We start from the raw sequence: 21,767 nt of genomic DNA on the forward strand, positions 1-21,767 counted from the left end.
GAAGGCAGGTGTCTGAGTGTCGCCCGACTCAGTATCAGTGAACATGCTGTGTGTCGTGTAGCAGCCAATAGGATGGCAGCTTTCGTCATCCATCAATCTTTTGAAAAGCCAATGGGGTAAACGTTTATCTATTATTAGCTTGATTTACACGATTCCTCCCCTACAGCCCGCCCCCTTTCCCCAATCCCACCTACCCTGACTCGTTAGCATTCTCATCACGTGCATATCAGGTATAAATGTTGCGGTCCCCAGACAGTGTAAGTCGTGGCTAACGAGATCGCTGAAAGCATCTACTGCATCTCCACCAGCGACCTGACAACCATCTTCGACCTGACCAACATGAAAGTTCTCGTTATCGCTGTTTTGGTGGCGGTAGCATCTGGAGGGTATGCTAGAAGAGTGAGGACATTTGGAAGACGTGACAGTCCCGTTAGGTACGGAGCAGGACAAACCTTCAAAGATGTAGTAGAGCTCTTGGAGGGTAAGTATACAAACAAATATAAAGTGATGTTGTATTTCAAGCAAGTTTAAAGTCGCTTGTTTTTGTTTGATCTGAAAACAAAATCGCACTAGAGAGAAAATATTAGTTTTGTCTTGTAACGCTATGAGCGATGAGTACGAAAAATTTGGCAAATAAAATGGCCGCAGTCTTTAGCCAACATAACACAGCATGTTCGTGCGAACAATAGACGGAAAATGTGTGTGTGTGTGCGTGTGTGCGTGTGTTGCCTGTATGTATGTGTGTATGTGTCCTTCTATCGATGGACTCGTCTTCTTTGTCCCACCCACCTATCCACCCCACTGAGTTTCTTGTTTGTAGAAAGTTAATTCCTTTTAGCCAATAAAATTATTAGCTGTTGTTATCGTCTCCTAATAACACTCAGCTTACCTCAATTTTCTGTATCAAGAGTTGACTCGAGTCAAACAGGACCTGTACGAGGGCTTGGGTTCCTACGGAACTAATCTGAGGGTCAGCGAACAAAAGATTAACCGCATTTACCAGCGCGACATCCCAAGCATCGTCCTCTCCAATAAACAGCAGGACGGGCTCATCACTCTGGCCAATGGGGAGGTAAGCTCCTAAGCTCGCTTACTACTCACCATTTCCAGTTTTATTTTCCTAACTTCCTCTCTACATTTTTCGTGTTCCACTCTCCCTCCCCGTTGTACAACAGTGTGGTTTTCTCTGTCACAGATCGACGACCTGTTAGCACAAGTCCGTTCCGCGCAAGACACAGCTGCGGCGACCCTGGTGACAGCAACTGAAACCTCCAACATCACGGAGGTCCTGGAGCAACAAGTATACGGCATCGCCTCCTGGAATGCAGAGCAAAGAGCCACCATCGACGGCATCAACATAACGGAGGTTACACAAGTCTTGCTGCAAGAGCTGAAGGACAGCATCTATCGTCTGAGGACAACCCTGGCTGGCCTGGAAACCAGGACAAACACCGTTGATGTCTTCGTGCAAAGCAGACGATGTAAGTACAGGTGATCCTCACACAGAGAATTACTTGGACGACAGTGTTAGCACACTGCGAACACCTCAGACACCCGAGCATAGGTGTTTGCAGTCTGTGAAAGACACTTAGGTATGAGACTGACCTACATGTACACTGCACTTTTTTCACCTGCATCCATGCTTTCACGAGTCCATCTTACACAAAAACATGAGCAAGTCTCTCATTTTATGATTTTGTCTTATCACCACCTTAGCTTTGTTCGGGAAATCTTTCGGTCTTCATTCTGCGTGTCTTTTAGAATGAACACTTCTTTGCTCTGTTAGGATCTGTGTGTGTGTGTGTGAAAACGAGTTAACATGCCATCTAGAATTAACAGTAGCTTTGGGGTTTGAGATAGGTTTAGGGTTAGGATTTAGGTTTGGGTTAGGGTTAGAATCAAGATTAAGATTTTCATGTAGGCTGTTATTTGGCATAGAATGATGGCCTGCATAAAACGATGGAAGTCAAAGGTTTGTTTGTCAGTATAAAAATAAATTCGTGGATAGGACGGAGGCATAAGCTAACTGCCGCTAGCTATCTTTTCTATCTATACCACTACAGCTGAAGGTCTTGAGTATTGCAACGAAATGATGTTTATTCTCAATGTTGATTGTCTTATTTCTGCAGGCGAGACCGGCTCTGTCCAGGTGTTTTTTGAATACGACAAAGACGAAGTAACAGTCCCCCAGACCTTCCTGTCAGCGTTTGACGAGAACCCAGAAGTCACCATTTCTCTGGACGGCTTCGCCGACAGTATCGATGACAAAGGCGAGTATCAGAAAAATAGGTACGACAACGATGGCAAAAACAACTACGACAACAACTACGGCAAAAACAACTACAAGGATGGCAAAATCAACTACGACAACAACTACGGCAAAAACAACTACGACAACAACTACGGCAAAAACAACTACGACAACAACTACGGCAAAAACAACTTCGACAAGGATGGCAAAATCAAGAACGACGTCCGATACAACGAGAAAGATGAGCTGGGCATCCGGGTGTCGGCGGAGCAGATAACCACCAGTGGATTCAACGCTCGCTTTAAAGGTTTCAGCGAAGGTCGTTTCGAGAACAGAGTAGCCACTGCCCGCTGGACGGCCTGCCAGAACCTCAGCGTACGTCCACCTAGGAACGCTTAGTTTCATTGAATTAATCGTTCTTTGTGGATTCCCTCCGAGCTTTGGACACTGGCCTGATATATATATACTTAGTATGTAGTGAAATTACAATAACGCCACGACTTCTTGATTTTGGAAAAATAAATCAAGAACTAAAAAGCAAAAGATGCTAGTCGGTGGCTGTATCTTAAAGGATTGCGGTGTGTGCGCATTTTGTACATAGACTGAAGAACGTATTTATTCGCATTTCTCTCGCTGTACAGGCAGTACTATTATTCTTGAACATCGTCCTGTAAGACGGTGCTTTCATTCAAGTGTAAATCACGATGTCCAATATGTCTTCGCCTATTATGCTGTCAATTGTTTCTGATTTGTCCAAGAGATGCAAAAGGTGTAAATAAAAACATGAGCTGATGCCTTTCTCAGTGTTATAACTGTTATATGTGAGCGGTTGTGGCTCATTTATTTACTTCAAGATTATGGTATAATGCTGAGGTATAAGAACAAATGAATACGAGCTAACAGAGGGTGATTTAAGAACACAGACAAGAACTCCTGCTGGCTGCATAATACTACAAAGCTTCCGGTTTAGTCATATTCTTTTTTCTTTTTCTTCTGATCCTTTTTTTCGTTTTGTCTTTGTCTTTTGTTTTTGTTGTTTGTTTGTTTTTTTTTCGTTTGTTTTTTTTTTTTTTTGTTTTGTTTTTGTTTCGCTAAAACAAGATAGGCATTATCATCTCAGCTAAGAAAAGACGAAAAGCTGGTTGACAGCTTGGCTGGCTTACTAACCTATTGGTTGGCTACTTTTGATTGAAATGTCTTCTATGAGTGATTTTTACGGTGGAGAAGCAGTTTCAATGAATGACACAATCATCAAGCTTTTCTTCATCAAACATCGTTACCTTTTCTGGAAAGGAGGAAGGTGCCTGGTCACCTGATTGACAGAGATGACGACCGCTCATCCCGCCCACCCCCTCAACAAATAAACCAACATCTCAAACAGTGCAGGCATCCATCCACAAGTACACGCTGTTCAAAATAAAGAAAGTAATCTTTAACGGGTTTACAATGTTTTATCACAGAAGTCGCCGTGTAATGAAACATTTAAGAAACAGTGTACAACAACAAGAAAATAGAATGAAACAACTTCAGAGTTAATATTGCATGGCGGCCCACTGGGCCAAAGAGCATAATATTGTTGTGGTTACTTGTATGAAACAGTTGAATACTGATATAGGATAGGACAATGTACCACAGGGTTTGGTGGAATTTTATAGACACCAGGCTGGGCTTTAAATTGCCTTATTTCTTCACCAAGTGCATTCTTTTGAGCAGAAAGCTGAACTGCCAGCAGAGTCTGACCATTCTAAAAATTTGCAAAAAAGTTACCAATGTTCACCGGCAGATGTGACATTGGAAAAGGGAAAGTACTTGTCAAATGAAATGATATCCGCATCATAAACCATCTCATGTACTTGACTCGGCAGAAGCGTGTTTTATAACAAATGTTTGCATCGTCTTCGTCTTGGATTACTACATTCGTCAAAACAAAACAAAATAAAAAAAAAAAATCACATGAGTGTGTGTGTGTGTGTTTTCAATTTTCAATCTATGGATGACTGCACATGCGCATGTGTACAAACATGCACAACGACTTTCTGGAGGAAGATTTAACATCAACAGCATAATATACGAACATACATATCTCTACAGGATTGCAGTCATGCTCACACATAAGAAGTTGTTTTGTCAGAGGCGAGAATTAGTGTTAACCGATACATAATGTATACTCGTATATTTTTCATTTGATCTGTTATAAAGCTGCAATAGCTGTCTTCAAAATATATTTTAATTCGAATAACGGAAGTACTTTTTAAACACAAACACACCACTGGCAACCTTGCCATTAGTCCAAGTGCGCTCTTCGTTTCGAAAACTTTTAATACTTTTGGTTAAGCGGATTGAGCCCGATTTCTCAAAGTTGTTTATTTGTTTAAAAATATCGAGACCACTCGACACGAAAGTGGACGGAACATCTTAATATTAACGACATCGAGAGGGTTTGATCACAGGAAGTCACAAATATGAAAATAAACCTTTTTGTATACAAAATGTTACAAATATGCCATTCATAATAATGCTGTTTGAAAGATTGTTAAAATGAATGTGTTTTTTTTTAATTTTTAAATATTTAAACGTTTTTGGCGGTGGTTTAATCAACTATTTCATTTGTCATAGCCGATCTTTAATTCAAGATCAGTATGATCCCAGTCATTCATTAGCTCGAGAAACATTTCTTCAACTGCTATGAATTTTAAACTGTTATTTACATATTTCTAGCAGAGTAACCCTGTTATCTGCTTCTCCTTTCTCCCCCTCCCTCAATCTTTGAAACCTTCCGAGCTGATGTAAAAAGTGTGACAAAGGTTAATTAAGTACAAAATAAATGATAGTATACAGAGCATGGGAATGTCTCGCTGCATGTGTAATGCAGATGACTTCTCAATGCCCGCAGGTCAGTTGGCCTGTTCCTGTATTCCCAAGCTGCGGACGCACTCGTTGACCGCACGTCGCGAGCCAGGTGTGTTCTGCAGGTAGGCCAGGTAGGTGGACGTCATGTGCTGCCGGCTGCCAGGTGGCACCTGGTCGATCTTGTCAAGGTCCAGACGATAGAAATCCTGTCGTGTGCGTTTGTAATCAGCCTCCACCTTCTGCTGAGCCTGAGAGCTGTACTTGGTCTTGAGCTCCTTCCTGCAGCAACAATGGGACAAGGTAAGGTGTGGATCATCGTCATTCTCGTCGTCGTCATCATCATCTGCACTCATTTTTCTTTTAGCTTTCTAACGAATGTTTAGGTTTTTTTTCTATCCAAGGGACCGGCACACACCCACCTTAGCATGGGGACGTCACTGTAGTACAGCTGTCGTGTAGCGAGGTCTTTGGTTTCCAAGGTGACGATGGGAAACAGTGGCATCCGCTCATCGTCCTCTTTCCGCTCCTGCTTGTTTTTGTGCTCGTGTTGCTTGTGACCATGGTGTTTAGAACTGAGGGCAGAATAATGAGAAGTAAAGCAATCAAAGGCGGTGTGGCTCGCTGTTTCAAAGATGTGAGATTCGAAAATGTGCCGTTGCTAGGATACAGGTAGATGTGCTTCCCATTGTGTGTGTGTGTAAAAGAGAGAGACATTTAAAAAACCGGATTTTCTGTAGATTGTTTACCTCTTTTTGTGTTCGTGGATGGTGGTGTGCTGTGGGGAGATGGCCGGCAGGACGTCCTTATCCATGCAAAGGTCAACCCAAGGGTCACACAGGCCCTGTGCAGTGCGGCGGCTGGTGTGACCCATGAAGTGACCGTCACGCTGCAACATGGCGAATGTTAGCTTGAGATCATCTTGTGTCATCTTGGATTGTCCCCGGTTGCAGCATATTGTTTCGTGAGTTACTTTACACAAGCAGTGGTGTCAACACCACAAACACAGAAAAAGGCAGGAGACGAGAAGACACATGTTCTGACAGAAATAAATTCATCCCCGAAAACAAATCGAGAGTCGCTAAGAGTGAGTGAGTAGATGGAGGCTCTTACGTAAACCTCACTTAAATGTTTCTGACAACACAAAATCAACACGGTGGAAACCATACAACAACATCGATAAAATACACTGACATATTAGTAGACATGATTTATATAGCTAGTGGTCTAGCGGTACTAAGAGTGTAAAACTATGATTAGAACTGGACACTATTACCTACCACATATCAACATTACTTCACAGAAGAGAATTATACTCTGTATCCAGACAGAAACAGAAGGCAGGCAAGATAGATGGATAGGCAAATTTATACCTCTAGAACCGCAAGAAAAAAAAGTAAACAAGCTTTCGAAACTTATTTCTCCTTCACTAGTTATTGCCTGACTCGGTGTAAACTCACCAAGTTGATGAGAAAGCGAGGGGTGTGAGTGTCGTAGTATGGAGCCAAGGAGTTGAAAATGAACGGTGTGTTCTTCTTCCTGGCGAAAATCAAAATACGTTGAACAATATTTATGTTCACTCACTACTTACATGAAGTTTTCAGATCACACAGAGCAGGTGCTTTGTCAGGAATAGGGAGGTGTGTTGAGCAAATGTACATTGAGCATCAGAAAATTATAACAGCACATCGACAACCATATTCAGCACTTATTCCTTCTCTCCATCGACATATTTGTTATAAAATCTTGTAAAATACAATTAACAAAATAGAATAGTTTTTGTCAGAGACAAACCCTTTACGACTGAAATTTTGGAACAAATGATATTTCTTTGCAGACTTTGCTTGTTGTCCCCATGAAGCGTCAATTACCTTGTTTTGGTAAACAACGGACAGACAACACAAACACATAGAGACAGAACACGAGACAATAAAGACAGACAGACCCAGGCTATGAACAGCTAAAAGTAGACAGACGACAGTGAAAACAATAATAAGCGAATTTTCACAAAATGTTTCAAGTTTTTGTCAGACGAAGAATATCAACATTCCTCTTACCTGGGAGGAGGAACTATTTTGGAAGACTCTTTTTTCAAGCTGTCCTCCAACCTCTTGAGCTCCTCCTTAAAGAACTCTCGCTGTCTGGCACGCCCGTCGGAGGTCTCTAGCAACAGAGATCACACGCACATCCAGGCTTTTACAAAAGTCAGTTAAAAACCAGTTCTGAAACAGTCCCCGCAAACATTACATTACCCATCGCTCATTACTTCACTAAGAAATGAAGCAGTTATTGCACCCTGCGACTTCTGCTCCGACTATTGTCACGACTACAGCTGTCGTTACAACAATAATGTGACTGCAAATGAGGACGAACGTTAGACTAACATGAGAACGAACGTTAGGCTAACATTAAAACGAACGTTAGGCTAACATTAAAACGAACGTTAGGCTAACATTAAGTCAAACGTTAGGCTAACATGAGAACGAACGTAAGGCTAACATGAGAACGAACGTTAGACTAACATTAAAACGAACGTTAGGCTAACATTAAAACGAACGTTAGACTAACATTAAAACGAACGTTAGGCTAACATTAAAACGAACGTTAGACTAACATTAAAACGAACGTTAGGCTAACATTAAAACGAACGTTAGGCTAACATTAAAACGAACGTTAGACTAACATGAGAACGAACGTTAGACTAACATTAAAACCAACGTTAGGCTAACACGAGAACGAACGTTAGACTAACATTAAAACGAACGTTAGACTAACATTAAAACGAACGTTAGACTAACATTAAAACGAACGTTAGACTAACATTAAAACGAACGTTAGACTAACATTAAAACGAACGTTAGACTAACATTAAAACGAACGTTAGACTAACATTAAAACCAACGTTAGGCTAACATTAAAACGAACGTTAGACTAACATTAAAACGAACGTTAGACTAACATTAAAACCAACGTTAGGCTAACACGAGAACGAACGTTAGGCTAACACGAGAACGAACGTTAGGCTAACACGAGAACGAACGTTAGGCTAACAAATGAGAACAAAAGTTAGGCTAACAAAACAAGTGGTTAGAGCGGTGATCAGGACTTAACATTCATTGCTCGATAATCTGCCTTGGGTTTCGGAACTGTAACTCACGGAGGGAAAAAGCACGTGCAACTGTAAGATGTATGATGTACCCGTCAATTGACGTCAACGCGCTCGCTTGTGTACTCCTGCTGCTGTTGAAACATTCTCTTGAGTACATCAATACACTGCTGTGAGTAGGTTGGCTCACGTCCATACACAGTCTATACATTCCACTACCTAGTGGAGGTCGAACCACGTCTACTCACATCCACACACTTTTAAGTAATGCAGGAAGGAAGGAAATGCTGGCAATCAGTAGCCAGTGCGCATGCACCCTTTACCCGATCTTCTCCGATCTTACCCGATCTTGCTTGGGGTGTTTTAGTCTCATCACTGGAGTCTCCGAGCTCGCTTCCTTTGCCTTTTGTCGATTTTGTTCCTGTGGTAAGACAGTGAAATGTCCTGCATCAAAGTGGGTTTATCACATTTTCCGCATGCAGAACATTTTTCACTGTCCGTTTGACCTCCATGGAAAGAGAAAAAGGAGAAGAATGGTGAGATTGGTGACTACATGGTGTCAGCAACCAGGTGGGCATTGAACTCGCTCCTTTTTGAATGGTAGGGTGTGAAAACGAGGCTAAACGTGGTGCACAAGGGTCATTCTGTCAGGCTTTTAATACTTTACCTATGAAATAATGGTCAGTGCTTGAAATGAGTGCTGGTCTTTGACCTACAATGTTCCCACATCACAGACAAATGTAATAAGTAAATGGCTGTTGTTTCCGAGTTTGTGCCAGTAGCAATCCACGCCTACAGGAATCACAGATCTGAATGTTTACTTCAAACAGAAAAGAACTGCAGAAGTGTGGACGGAAAGTTACTCAATTTAAACATTATTAAAAAAACAATACTGCGTTTTATAATTTAAAGGAATTCTGCTAAGAGACAAAACCACATGGAAAGTTGTATTTTTTTTAAAGTTTATATTCAGCTCTTCTGGCTGCGAGTGCGCTTGCAAACATCCCATACACTCTTTAGAAATCAGATTTTTCTCCCTCCAAACAGGGAGCACTTAAGTGTCCTGCCAGCAATATTAGCTGAAGACACGATCTTATAAAGGTAAAGTGTTTGCGAGAGTTTATCTTAAGTGAACTCTGACACAAAAAAGAATTTTTGTGAGGAATGGCAAAGCCTCCAACCTGTCCACAGAGTCACTAAGCTCGATTCTTGTCTTTCTCTCTCCTCTTGATGGCGGATTTGTTATCGTCCTTTTTTTATAAGCAGTAAAGGAGACGAGAGTTTTATGTGTTGCAGGTGACAGGTGACTTAGATGTCTCCTTTACTTTGATTCTGAGTGAGATTACACAGCAGTAGTTTCTTTATCTACCTGCCAGCCCTGGCCTGTTGGGACACGATCCTCTACATATTCGTCCACATACAAATCAGGTCCACAAATACCACCTCTACCCCATCGCACTCCACGATATTTTATGAATAGAAGGGATATAAAAGGATTATTAATATGAGTTTTGTTCGTGAATAGCCAGCAGAGCGGGTGGTTAAACTGTAATATAAACAACCCGCGGCGGGTGGTATCATCAGTAATGATGTCTGGTTGCTCGTACAATCCCGGATTTGGCGGATATTTTTTCGGATATTTACGAGTACTAAGGTGACATCGTATGAAAAGCTGATCGTGACACGAGTCACACACCGACTGAAACCCTTTTCAAGATCGTAGTCGGAAAGAACGTGCAAAGATGGCAGCCTGTCCAATATTTTGCAACAGAGCAATTGTTATGACTTCGTTTTGTAATTTTTCTTCGTGAACCAGTTGAAGAAAAAAATGATTATTCAGATAATCATTTCTTCAATTAATTTTATTAAATGATATGTTATAGTGTGGGTGTGAGATACAGATGGTGATCGTCTTCATTATTACAGATCGTCTTCATTATTTTCAAGATGAGGATAATTTAAAATTTTATCTCCTTGTAATTGTAGGGAGAAGGGAGAAGAGTGGTTTAGTATCAAGGGGTTGGTTTATTCAAGAAGGATAGATAATCTCTTCCATCGCCTTTCATTTATTATTCAGGGACTTATTCACTGCTGACTGAACAGGAAGTCAAGCGCACTAACCATGAAACCATGAATCATTGACACAATCTGTGCTGCTGTTAGGAAATTCTAGCTTTTACTGATACAACATTTACTGCAAGGAAGGCAGTCAATCCTCTCTTGACACAATATTTAAAAAGTTATTGTAATCGCAGCAGTTGAACCTTTGTTGCAATCTTTACTGCTATCATAACAGTTCCTTCTACTCTCAGTCCATAGCAATTTATTTTCAAAGAGGTCTGATCATATATCTCGGGATGTCGTAAAGCGAGACAAATGATATCTCAAATCCTGAAAGGAGTCTTTGAACACGTTTAAGATAGCAAAAAATAAGTAAATTTATAAATATATCTTTAAAAATTATGAATTGACCTGCATGCAAAGGTCACCAGTATTTTTTTTCTTTTTTTGCTTGTTTGCTTTGAATGGCAATCGCAGTCACCTGACAGACAGGACGGGCGGCAAGTGTAGGTTGTGCGAGGTCGTCGCAATCGGCACGATGATTGGCTCTGGACATGCGCTGGTCCGTGATCAGTAACGCTTCTGCTGATTGGTCGACTGGCCTCTCTCTTGTGGAGACGACGAGTCGTCTGGGGCGTAGTATCTGTTGCTGCTGGGCTCGTCTTGGGCCGCGAGTTCTCCGTTGTTGATGATGTTGTCGTGTCTACGTCAGTCACCACAGAACTAGGTGCGAGGTGTTGGGATCTGGTGCTGCTGGTGGAGTTCGTGGGATCCTGTCGTCTTCTGACGGTGGGCTCGTCTCTTTGCCTTCGTCCTGACGGGGATCTCTTTGGAACTTTTTCGCGAGACCGTACATGCCTTTGTGCAAATTTCGTGTCTGAAGACCGTCCAGAGGATGCGACTCTGTCATTTTCAACTGAACACTGTTTCTGTGGCTCGGAACTAACCTGTGATACCTCAAGGGTGACCAGGTTTTCTGTCTCAGCCTTCGAATTTACCACCAAACCTTCTGACTGCAAGTCTCCATCAATGTTCCCCTCGTCCAGTTTCTGCTCATCCTTTAGTCGCTCTTCATCACAAGACTCGGCCGTCTCTTGTTCTCGCTGTATGTCATGGCCCTGATCTTCATCAGATTGAGTGGGATTCGCGAGTTCATCCTCTTTCTTACCTTCAGTGTCGTGTTCCCCAATTCCCTGAACCTCCATGTTATCCTCCCCACACGTCTCTCTCAAAGGTGATTGCTGGCTGCCCTCATTCTCAGTGCTTGATGCTAGGCATTCTTGTCCTTCGGCTGGTAGCGACTGTGATATCCCTTCACAGTTCTCTTCCATTTTGTCCTCCAAGTAGCTTTCTTGGTTTTCCTGCGTTGGAGAGGCCTCAGGCAACGCCTCATTCTGGCACTCTTCACCAACCATTCGCTCGGTCTCGTCTGGTTCAGGGTAGGAATCACCAGATCCAGGTGTTGGTTCGGTGACTGTCTCACTTTCATAAATGTTTTGTGATTCTTCACACTGGAGTTTATTGTCTGTCTGCAGTGCCTCATTGTTTCTCTCTTGGATGTCTGCTGCATCCAACCCTTCAGACGACTGAACTTCGTTGGCAGAAACTCCCTGACCTCTGTTATCTTGCTCTACTTCCTTCTCTTCTGCGATCCCTGCGGAAACGCCTTCATCGTCTGCTTCTTGAAGTCTGCTCATGCCTTCTTGGCTTGAGCTGTCAACGACCCCTTCCCCTGTCTCTTCGTCAAAGATGGACTGAGTGCCCAACTCTGGCGCATTAACTTCAGATGATTCTTCTACACAAATGTCTTCTCGAAGGCTTTCTGCTTCTTCTTGAAGAACTTCGGCTTTGTCGCCATCGTTGAAGTTTTCTGTCTGTACATCATTATCTTCTTCCTGGTTAGTTGGTATTTGCTCTTCTTGGTGAGGTTCTAATTGGATTTGGGCATTATCCTCTTCTTTGTGGGGTTCTGGCTGTATTTCGGCATTATCCTCTTCTTGATGGGTTTCTAATTGAATTTCGGCATTTTTGTCTTCTTCTTGAGGTTCTTCTGCATTTATTTCGGCATTATCCTCTTCTTGATGTAATTCTGCCTGTATTTCGGCATTATCCTCTTCTTGTTGAGGTTCTTCGACCTGCATTTCGGCATTATCCTCTTTTTGTTGAGGTTTTTCTGCCTGTATTTCGGCATTATCCTCTTCTTGATGGGTTTCTAATTGGATTTCGGCATTGTTTTCTTCTTGTTGAGGTTCTTCTGCCTGAATTTCGGCATTATCCTCTTCTTGATGATTTTCTAATTGGATTTGGGAATTATCCTCTCCTTGGTGGGGTTCTGCCTGTATTTCGGCATTATTCTCTTCTTGTTGGGGTTCTTCTGCCTGTATTTCGGCATTATTCTCTTCTTGATTGGATTCTTCCTGCATATCTTCATTATTCTCTTCTTGTTGGGTTTCTTCTGCCTGTATTTCGGCATTGTTTTCTTCTTGATGGGGTTCTTCTCCCTGTATTTCGGCGTTATCCTCTTCTTGTTGGGGTTCTTCTGCCTGTATTTCGGCATTATCCTCTACTTCTTGAGGTTCTTCTCCCTGTATCTCGGCATTATCCTCTTCTTGATGGGGTTCTTCTCCCTGTATTTCGGCATTATCTTCTTCTTGATGGGGTTCTAATTGGATTTCGGCATTAACCTCTTCTTGGTGGGATTCCTCCTGTATTTCGGCATTATTCTCTTCTTGTTGAGGTTCTTCTGCCTGTATTTCTGCATTATCCTCTTCTTTTTGAGTTTCTTCCTGTATTTCGGCATTATCCTTTTCTTGATGGGTTTCTGATTCCATTTCGGCATTCTCCTCTTCCTGGCGGGGTTCTGCATGTATTTCGGCATTATCGTCTTCTTTGTTAGGTTCTGGCTGTATTTCAGTATTATCCTCTTCTTGATAAGTTTCTAAGTGGATCTTGGCATTATTCTCTACTTGGTGTGGTTCCTCTTCCTTGGGTCCTTCTATTAGGACGCTATCGTCCTGAACTCTCTCTGACTGAGTGTCCTTGTCTGTCTCACCATCACCAGTCTCCTCCTCTTGGTGTGGCTCCTCTTGGTGTGCCTCAGAAGGAACGTCACTAGTCTCCTCCTCTTGGTGTGCCTCAGAAGGAACGTCACTAGTCTCCTCCTCTTGGTGTGCCTCAGAAGGAACGTCACCAGTCTCCTCCTCTTGGTGTGGCTCCTCTTGGTGTATCTCAGAAGGAACGTCACTAGTCTCCTCCTCTTGGTGTGTCTCAGAAGGAATGTCACCAGTCTCCTCCTTTTGGTGTGCCTCCTCTTGGTGTGTCTCAGAAGGAATGTCACCAGTCTCCTCCTCTTGGTGTGCCTCAGAAGGAATGTCACCAGTCTCCTCCTCTTGGTGTGTCTCAGAAGGAATGTCACCAGTCTCCTCCTTTTGGTGTGCCTCCTCTTGGTGTGTCTCAGAAGGAATGTCACCAGTCTCCTCCTCTTGGTGTGTCTCAGAAGGAACGTCACTAGTCTCCTCCTCTTGGTGTGTCTCAGAAGGAATGTCACCAGTCTCCTCCTTTTGGTGTGCCTCCTCTTGGTGTGTCTCAGAAGGAATGTCAGCAGTCTCCTCCTTTTGGTGTGCCTCCTCTTGGTGTGTCTCAGAAGGAATGTCACCAGTCTCCTCCTCTTGGTGTGTCTCAGAAGGAACGTCACTAGTCTCCTCCTCTTGGTGTGTCTCAGAAGGAATGTCACCAGTCTCCTCCTTTTGGTGTGCCTCCTCTTGGTGTGTCTCAGAAGGAATGTCACCAGTCTCCTCCTCTTGGTGTGTCTCAGAAGGAATGTCAGCAGTCTCCTCCTTTTGGTGTGCCTCCTCTTGGTGTGTCTCAGAAGGAATGTCACCAGTCTCTCCTCTTGGTGTGTCTCAGAAGGAATGTCACCAGTCTCCTCCTCTTGGTGTGTCTCAGAAGGAATGTCACCAGTCTCCTCCTCTTGGTGTGTCTCAGAAGGAATGTCAGCAGTCTCCTCCTTTTGGTGTGCCTCCTCTTGGTGTGTCTCAGAAGGAATGTCACCAGTCTCCTCCTTTTGGTGTGCCTCCTCTTGGTGTGTCTCAGAAGGAATGTCACCAGTCTCCTCCTCTTGGTGTGTCTCAGAAGGAATGTCACCAGTCTCCTCCTCTTGGTGTGTCTCAGAAGGAATGTCACCAGTCTCCTCCTCTTGGTGTGTCTCAGAAGGAATGTCACCAGTCTCCTCCTTTTGGTGTGTCTCAGAAGGAATGTCACCAGTCTCCTCCTCTTGGTGTGGCTCCTTTTGGTGTGTCTCAGAAGGAACGTCACCAGTCTCCTCGTCTGGGTGTAATTCTGCTTGTTCGTCGTGAAAACCGTCGCCGTGATGAGTTTCTCTCGACACTTTATCAACATTGTCTGGATGGTCGGATGTCTGGCCATCTTCTTGCACGAGTAGTTCACCTGCTACGTCTTGCCCTGCCTCACCTGACTCCTCGCCGTCTGCACCTGAACCGTCGGCATCAACAGCTTTCCTTTGGTCAGAAGTGGAAGATGCCTTATCTGCTTCATCATCGATGTTCATGTCATTCGACAGCGGGTCTCCATTTGTATTGTCCACACCATCTAACAAGTGCGCTAGATCGGTAGATGAACGTTCTTGAGAGGCTTCTGCCGCTGGTTCTGCTGAAACAGGTGAGCAGGTTGTGGGGTTTTTTCTTTTCTTAGTTACAGGATGAGGGTTTGTTGACATCATCAGGAGCAAACAAGGGGTGAGTGCACTCAGCGTAATGCTTACTTTCCACGTGTAATCAGAGTGCAAATCGCGGTGAGCAGTCCAACCAAGACAACAAAAGAAATGAAGTGCGAGCGGTCGTGGGCTGCTGACAACGTTCACCGTGCATGCTGTGAGGTGCGAAGCTCTCTACACTACCATGCAAAGGTCACATCGGGGTCAAGGAGGTCACCGCACTCCACTCACAAATGAACGCTCATGCAACTGTTGGTGAACAACTCTAGCGTTTTGGCCAGAATAGCCAGTATACTCAACCTGTTCTCCAACCATTCATAATTTAAACCCTTCATAACATTTTTATAAATTTTACTCTGTTCTTTTGTCTTTGTCAGTCTGTACCTCTGACAAATATTTCATATACGTTTTTCAGTCTTTTTGTTTGTAGAGAAGTAAAGACCCTTTGAACACCAAAAGGTCATGCAACAAAACAGTTACGAGTATGTTTGATCATGATACATATTACTGAATTATACTTCGTGGGACGCATTAGACTGCCGGCCTGTCTCTGTTCGTTCCCTGGTACACGTGCACACACGCATAAAAGCAGTGAACAACACCAAGAGACCATTAGGTGAAAAAAACAATACAACACTTGTATCTGCTTGAACCAAAAATTAAGCCAACGTGACCTGTAAATGGCAACTGGGACAAACCCATGACAACTAGTGATAAATACAAAGTAACTACACGATGACATCAACTGAGGGAAGAAGTCAGGACTGACATGCCATTTTCGTGCAATTCTCGTGTAAATGAAAAAACTCATTTCAAGGGACTGCAGACGAGCTATGCATGAGTGAGTACTGAGTTGTTCTTGAAAAAAGAAAACTCAGGTGCTTCATCATTTAGTGTTATCGACGTGCGCAGTCTACAGGCTGTCTTCTACTTCTTGCTTACAGACAGCAGCTAGTCATTGGCATTACACACCTACTAGACTGTATTGTAACATCAACTAGTCTGTGTTATAACACCAGCTAGACTGCATTACACACCTACTAGACTGTATTATAACATCAACTAGTCTGTATTATATCAACTAGTCTGTCTTATAACACCAACTAGACTGCATTACACACCAGCTAGACATGTTACTAGTCTGCATTACACACCAGCTAGACGTCGGGCAACAACCACAAACAACAAAACCAAGCCATGCATTTTTTGTGAAGCAGTTTTCAAGACTAAAAGCACCACGAAGACAAAGTAATATAAAATATAGATTGTTGATTAGTGTCCTGTCACTTAGCTCTTTAAATATGTCTGCATATAACATTCTGCTATTAAAATAGTTTAAACAATAAGAGTAATGCTTTTTAAAACCATGGATGGAATGCATACAAACATGAATAAAAGTCTGTTTTTATTCCTACAGACAATGCAAACCTGTTAATTGTAGCTTAGATAACAAAATACATAACACTAACATTGACATGATCATGATAACTGACTACTTGTGTTTTCAAAATTAACTGATTTAAATAAAATAAGTTTCAGATTATGTTTTAAGTCGGAATCTCAAGAAATCTTTACGATTCATGTAATATGACTAAAGCTAGAGCTGTTGGCAGGGTTAGGCTGAAAACTAATAAATAATTACCTGAGAGAAGGGGGCAATGCCCGCTACAGACTGAAAATAAAAAAATACACAAAACATGATTCACTCCAACGGTGTGTTTACGTGACTGACCTTTGTCCTTGTCCTTGTCCTTGTCCTCGGTTCCCGCAGTTTTTTCTCCCTTTGGATCCTCTTTCGGGGAGTCGTCACCCTGATTGTCTTCCGCTTCCTGAACACAGTCAGACCGTGAAAACATCAGGCCATCCATTTTTGATTTAAAAACACTGCCTCTAAAAATAAACGATGTCACGAGGTCAAATGGCAAAGGTCACAAGGGCACCTCATGTCACTGACAACTCAATTAGCTCAAATGGTTGATGATAAAAAGCTTGGAGCGGCCTGCATGGATTCTTTCCATCACCCACTCATCGCTGATTACCTCCAAAAAAACAAATTTTACCATGACAACAGAGAAAGAAACTCGTTATTCGTGTGCATTATATTTGGACAGGAAGATTGCAGTTATTCCGGAGAGTGTGGAGAGAGCAAGGTCGGGTGGACGAGGTCAGGAGAGGAGAGAATACAGTGCGGGTAGGGGGAGACAGACATGGGGGACAAGAGAGGGACTACATCCTGCTGGTCATCATGCGGGCATCACACAGTCTACATTCCTGATGACTGCTGACGTACTGAGTGATGTGACGTTTCCAGGCCTATGACGTCATGCAGAGTCACGTGGTGTTTTCACGCGCCTGACTTCTTGTCTTTGTCACATTGTGCGAAACGTCCTCTGGCTGCTGGTCTTCAAGTCTTTACTTGCCTGTTACTCAGTCGGAAGCCATAACGGGTTAAGACCAGTGTGACCCCGGGTCGTGTAGTCTGGGAGCCACCCTGACAGCGTCCCTCCACCCACGTCAACCCCCACTTTCACATCCTCCTGACAAGGCTTGACGAGGGGCTCTGTACCACGACCTGTGAGGACGTGTTTATCTACGCGTGGCTCCACGGTTCATTAACCTCTTTGTTGCCCTTCATTCACTTTTTTTTTAAAGGTAGATGTCAGTGGGGTGTGTTCGATACCCCCAAGGTCTATAAACATTCCATCAGTATTTCAAATGATGATATTGGTAAAGAAAATTGTGGGAGATCCAAACAATAAAAGATCATTATTTCCTGCTGGTCTGCATAGCGCCATTTTTGTGAAGGAACAAAGTCACGTGGCACCTATGTGTGTGTGTAGAGTGAGTGAGCAGGCAAGAGAGGATACGTGTGTGTACACGTGCAAGTCCCTCTGTACTCGTGCATCTGCCTGCGTTTGTACGTGTCAGAGACATCATCATTCAGGACAGAAGCTTGTTCCGCATCTTGCACACCTGAGCAGGACTTTGGGTTTGTTCCTGTCCACATTACCTGGAGTCCAGCGATGCATGCAGAAAGCTGAGATGTTAATTAAGTCTAATGGACATCGCAGACAGCGGCAGATGCTAATGAGGCGAGAGGAATTTTCGAGCACACCACGGACAGCTAGAAAGACTGGAGAGAAGGAGAGAGGAAAAAATACACAGAGACAAGAACATACAAACGCGTGCATGTACACGCAAGGACAGCCAGACAGATGGACAGACAGACAGAAAGAGATGAGAGAAATCTGTTTTAATGCATTGATTAATATTGTTCTGTCGGTGGAGATGAGGTCGTATTAAAAAAAAGGATCGATTAAATTCCTTCTCATTCAAACCCTTGCCCAAGCCCTTCATCATTACCTTAAATACCCGGTTAAAAAAGCAAAAAAAAAAAATTATAATAATAAAATAAAAATAAAATAAAATGCTGACGCAGTTTAAGCAAAAGACATAAACGAAATGATTATGGCGAAGAAACCCTGAAATTAGAAATTTGATTTAAACTTGAGTCGACTACTTTTTTTTTTTCTTTCGCATTTTACAGCTGATGTGCTTCCCTCCACACGCATTTGCGCCAGTGTGTGTGTTGCTCCGTCAGAGGAAGACAAACAGTGAAGAACAAACAACAGGCAATACAGACAACTATTGCTTTAAACGATCTTCTGTTGACAACCGCCTTCTGCCAAACATTGGGTGGCGAAAGGAAAATATGTTGTGTGTGGAAAGCAGGCTTCACTGGGTGCCGGGTGGCTGAGGTTTCCGCCAGCGCCTCACGTCGCTGATCAAAGAACTCACCTTGGACAGGTGCAGGATCGATTCCCCCGAGTTCGCGCATCGACACCGACCACATTAAACCACAAGCAGGAAAAAAGCACAGGTGTGCATACCCGATCACACATACACGCGCGCGTACACACACACATAGAGTATTCCCAGCTCGCACACTCACACGATCATCTCAAGGATCCACTGAGAATTTCAAATACCTGAAGAGTTCTAATCACCTGCACATTCAAGACAACATAAAGCCAGGGGTTTGTTTTCTCTTTTCTTTTGTCCTTTCCCTCCCGAGCTCCCCCGTGTGATTTATGTTGGGTACAAACAGTAATTTACAACTCGTACACCTCTCAAAGCTCGCAGGTGTTTGTCCCACTGAGTGAGAAAAGGAAGTGTACCCGACAGATCATTGTCTAACTTAGAATTCTTCAGTTTTGTCGTTGCGGACGTATTCATTATAATAATGTTACAAATAATGGAAGAGAAGGACGGTTGTGCCTGTCGTTAGCCCTGACACTGCTGTGTCCTCACCTGCTAGCGGCAATCGTGTCGGGTACTACACGAGACTATCCACCCGGATATCTCACCCTGACAAAATGCTTCTTATCCGGATAGTATCTCACTGACAGAATGAAGACAAAGTGGCAGTTAGATTTTCTTTCTTTCTTGCGTGGTCTTAGTCATACCCGACCTTCTAAAAATATTCACTCAATATTTCATTTATTCTCTCTCTCTCTCTCACACACACACACACAAACAGTGTAGCGCCATGTCAGTTGTAGGTCTGCATATTTCTATCCCCACACCCAGGGTGTGCTATCTCCTCAATACACTAACAGTCACTCTGTTGAGGGTGGCAGCTACTTGAATGTCCCAGAGAGAGAGAGATAGGTGGGAGTGTCATTTGACCTGTATGCAAACACACAGCCAAGCAACGAGTCCTGTCCTTCCCCCACACACTTCCCCCCTACACTTGTGACTTTATTATGTCGCCCTCCCTCTAGTCCTCGACAAACAAACGCTCCCCTGTTATAAGCACAAAGTTCCCTAGATTACTGACCCCAAATCTTTGATGAGAAAAAATAATGTCAGGCTAACGGTTGTTCTTCTCTAAGTGATCTCTCCTACCCCACCTCTAACAATTCCTCCTCTCCCTTGTCTGTGTGTGCGGGAAAGAGAGAAAAGGAATGGGAGGAATAAACTTTACAGTTTCTAAACCAATCATTAAAATTTGACATTATTGTCAGACCACCTTAATTAATGTGATCCTTAAAAGGTCAGTTTGAACACGACCAAAGCTCTCTGCTCCTGACAGAGTTCGGTCGGCACCAGTTCTGCTACAGGTCAACTCAAACTGTTGTTCACCTTCTCACGTGCAATCAGGACGTAAACAGGAAATCGTTACGTCTAACGAGTCTTTAGAAAAGGTTCAGCAATGTCGAGTATAATTATACTTCCCTCTATAACTGTACTTCACTCACTACTTATCATGTAGTCTGTTGACTTTATTATCAGAATACTTTAGACAGACAGACAAGGGGAGAGAGACAAGCTTATGAGAGAGGTTTTCAAATACGAATTATTTGGTTGCCATGCGACTACCTTCGTGGCCCGCAATAAAACTGAAAATTTGAATGAACGATCCTTATACCTATTTGAGTTCATTTACTCTCGAGAAAAGGTTTTCTACTCAACTTTTTTTTGAGTGCCAAGACTGAGTGTCTGCCTGTTACGACTGTCGGCGATAAATGATTAACGATGAGTCGTCTAGAGAACTGGTGGCGGGCCCGTTACACTGTGACGACAGTTAGCGTGCAGGGACTGTGTTAGCGGGGATTTACCTGAGGACTGACCTCACCAGGTGTAGTCTGGGAGGCTGTTAGCGTGAAGTAACTGTACTAACTGTGCTAACCAGTCCTTGCTAACGGACTGTACTCTTAACACTGACCTGGCGCTCTTCATCCGCCATCTTATCGTGCCGACGACGTTGTCAGCAGCAGACGACCACGACGACTCGTCAGACGACGTGAGCGACACCACGAGGACGAAGAGGGGCGTCGTGAGAGAGAGAGAGAGGGAGGAAGTGTGTGTATGGAAGTGGGGGAGGGTGTTGGTGGTGGTGGTGGTGGTGGTGGTGGTGGTGGCAGCTAGGGACCACAGTCGTTGTAAGGTTCCAGACGTCGTTCCTGTGTTTTGCAGACGACGGGACGATCGAGTTCTTGCTCAGGTAAAATCACTCCGCTGTTCCCCCCTCGCCGTGCCGACTGCGTCAGACATAATAAGCGTCTCCCCGTCGCTGTGGAGACCAGCGTCGGCCTACGGACCTTTTGTTAGGTGAGTTGTGATTGGTCGACTTTCGGCAAAGCCGGCGACGCTGTCGAACCGGTGAACCGGACTGAGGAGTCTCAGTGTGTAGGGACACTCACATCGACTGGGTTATATCCGGGTGTTGCAAAAGCCGTAACTCTACCCCGTGACACCAGCTAATTATTATGTCAGTCGGCGTGCTCTTGTCAGGGTGTGCACCCGACGTACCCAGCAAACCGCCGGCAGTGGTGTGTTTGGATGGCAGACGTTCGCAATCATCGACAGGTCATGGAAGTAAACGTGTTTAGGTAACACACGCACGGATAGAACTAACAGACAGATAACAATCAGGTGTAGCTACTAATCAATGCAGGTGAAGATCGTTGAATTACCTGATGTAACGATTAATCCATGCTGCAACGATACATTGAGTTACCTGATGTAACTACTGATTATTGCAGGCGTTGATCTATGAGGTACCCAAGGTACTTGGCACACCGTGTCTATAAAAGTTCGGATTCCGTGTCATGTACATACGACGGTGAGAGTTGGGGGTGGCTGGGGTGGCTGGGGTGAGTTGAGGGTGGCTTGGGGTGAGTTGAGGGTGGCTGGGGTAGCTGGGGTGAGGAGGGGATAGTTGTCAATGTTCCTGTCAGTCGCCTCCCTCTCTGGCCAGGTGCCAT

General features: G+C 43.7%; 2 protein-coding genes and 1 long non-coding RNA gene across 3 annotated transcripts; 1 reads left to right on the forward strand and 2 right to left on the reverse strand.

Annotated features, from left to right (window-relative positions):
* The first annotated feature begins 252 nt into the window (after window positions 1-252).
* On the forward strand, window positions 253-3,049 carry LOC112562535 (putative uncharacterized protein DDB_G0279653). Its single transcript, XM_025235822.1, has 4 exons — window positions 253-481; window positions 909-1,072; window positions 1,196-1,481; window positions 2,130-3,049. The coding sequence occupies exons 1-4, from the start codon at window positions 340-342 to the stop codon at window positions 2,648-2,650; spliced, it is 1,113 nt and encodes a 370-aa protein (XP_025091607.1). The 5' UTR covers window positions 253-339; the 3' UTR covers window positions 2,651-3,049.
* A 6,845-nt stretch (window positions 3,050-9,894) lies between these two features.
* LOC112561629 (probable serine/threonine-protein kinase kinX) lies at window positions 9,895-15,000 on the reverse strand. The gene is made up of 3 exons (XM_025234210.1): window positions 14,223-15,000; window positions 13,889-14,166; window positions 9,895-13,819 (listed from the first exon to the last, which is right to left on the reverse strand). The coding sequence occupies exons 1-3, from the start codon at window positions 14,998-15,000 to the stop codon at window positions 10,658-10,660; spliced, it is 4,218 nt and encodes a 1,405-aa protein (XP_025089995.1). The 3' UTR covers window positions 9,895-10,657.
* Window positions 15,001-16,728: 1,728 nt separating this feature from the next.
* Window positions 16,729-21,547, reverse strand: LOC112562536. The gene is made up of 2 exons (XR_003098874.1): window positions 20,726-21,547; window positions 16,729-16,826 (listed from the first exon to the last, which is right to left on the reverse strand). It is a non-coding gene; the product is annotated as an uncharacterized LOC112562536 (long non-coding RNA).
* Window positions 21,548-21,767: the final 220 nt, after the last annotated feature.

This window comes from Pomacea canaliculata, linkage group LG4 (genome assembly GCF_003073045.1).
Source record: "Pomacea canaliculata isolate SZHN2017 linkage group LG4, ASM307304v1, whole genome shotgun sequence".
NCBI lineage: Eukaryota > Metazoa > Mollusca > Gastropoda > Architaenioglossa > Ampullariidae > Pomacea > Pomacea canaliculata.